Consider the following 943-nt stretch of genomic DNA (forward strand, 5'->3'; position numbering starts at 1 on the left):
CATGTCTTCCTCCTTCTCCACTTTGGCGAAGGTGGCCACCTTGTTCTTGAGCAGGTACAGGTGTCCCGGGCCGCCCTGTGAGAGACTGCGGTCAGCCTGGAGGGCCGCACACGCCCGGTGGCCACCCACTGCTCCCCCCAGTCCACACACGGGTGCCAGGCCCCACCTGGCAGAATATGAGCATCTTCCAGATCTTGGCACCCTTGTGGTAGATGTTCAGCTTCTTCTCGATCTCCTCTGGGGGGGGGAGGGGTGTGAGCACTGCCCCCAGTGCTCCCCTACAGCCTGCGCACCCCCGCCCGCCCCCCGCCCCCGCCCTGGGAGACGGTGGGAAGGAGGGCACATACCCAGGATGTCCTCGAAGGTCGCGTGCTCGTGGTCCTGGGACAGACACAGGCCACCCTGAATCAGTCCCTCCCGGGCAGCCCCCCCCCCCCCGCCCTGGCCCTGGGGGCTGGGGGCTGGGTGGGCACTCACATAGAGGATGGGGATGATGGAAGGGTCGTCCCTGCGGATGATGGTGGGGATGTACTCTGCTCTGGGCACCTTGGAGGAGATGAGCTGGGGACACAGGGAGCGGCTCAGGGGAGGCTCGGCCGCCTGGGAGCCCAGGGGCAGCAGGAGCCCCCGGGGTCAGCCCACCCGCAGCAGCAGCAGCAGCAGCTACAATGAGACCCCCAGGCAGCCCCCATGAGACACCCCCTCACCCCGAGGGCAGCGGCAGTGGCTGCCTCCCTCCCAGGCAGACAGCAAGCTCCTGAGGAAAAGGATCCCCCGACTGGCTAAGAGGTGCTGGGGGCCGGTCCTCACCATGACCTTGGGTGGCAGGAAGCCCTCGGCGTCGCAGGCCACAGCCTCCAGGCCCTTCTCAGCCTCCCAGTCCAGGTCCTCGAAGGCCTCGCCCAAGGTGCAGTGCGAGCTCTGCAGGTCGCCACCTGAGGGC

The 943-nt window shown here is 67.8% G+C and overlaps 1 protein-coding gene across 1 annotated transcript in view; it reads right to left on the reverse strand.

Moving 5' to 3' along the window:
* Window positions 1-943, reverse strand: part of NSMF (NMDA receptor synaptonuclear signaling and neuronal migration factor) — a gene marked incomplete at its 3' end in the record, with an annotated part of 7,456 nt that overhangs the window by 1,046 nt on the left and 5,467 nt on the right. Inside the window, exons 6-10 of the mRNA XM_014529691.1 lie at window positions 811-943; window positions 478-561; window positions 348-381; window positions 167-237; window positions 1-75 (exon numbers count right to left, since the gene is read on the reverse strand). Of these exons, the coding sequence (XP_014385177.1) occupies window positions 1-75; window positions 167-237; window positions 348-381; window positions 478-561; window positions 811-943 (397 nt within the window). The remainder of the gene's footprint in view (window positions 76-166; window positions 238-347; window positions 382-477; window positions 562-810) is intronic.

This window comes from Myotis brandtii, unplaced genomic scaffold (genome assembly GCF_000412655.1).
Source record: "Myotis brandtii unplaced genomic scaffold, ASM41265v1 scaffold691, whole genome shotgun sequence".
In the NCBI taxonomy this organism is placed as follows: Eukaryota; Metazoa; Chordata; class Mammalia; order Chiroptera; family Vespertilionidae; genus Myotis; species Myotis brandtii.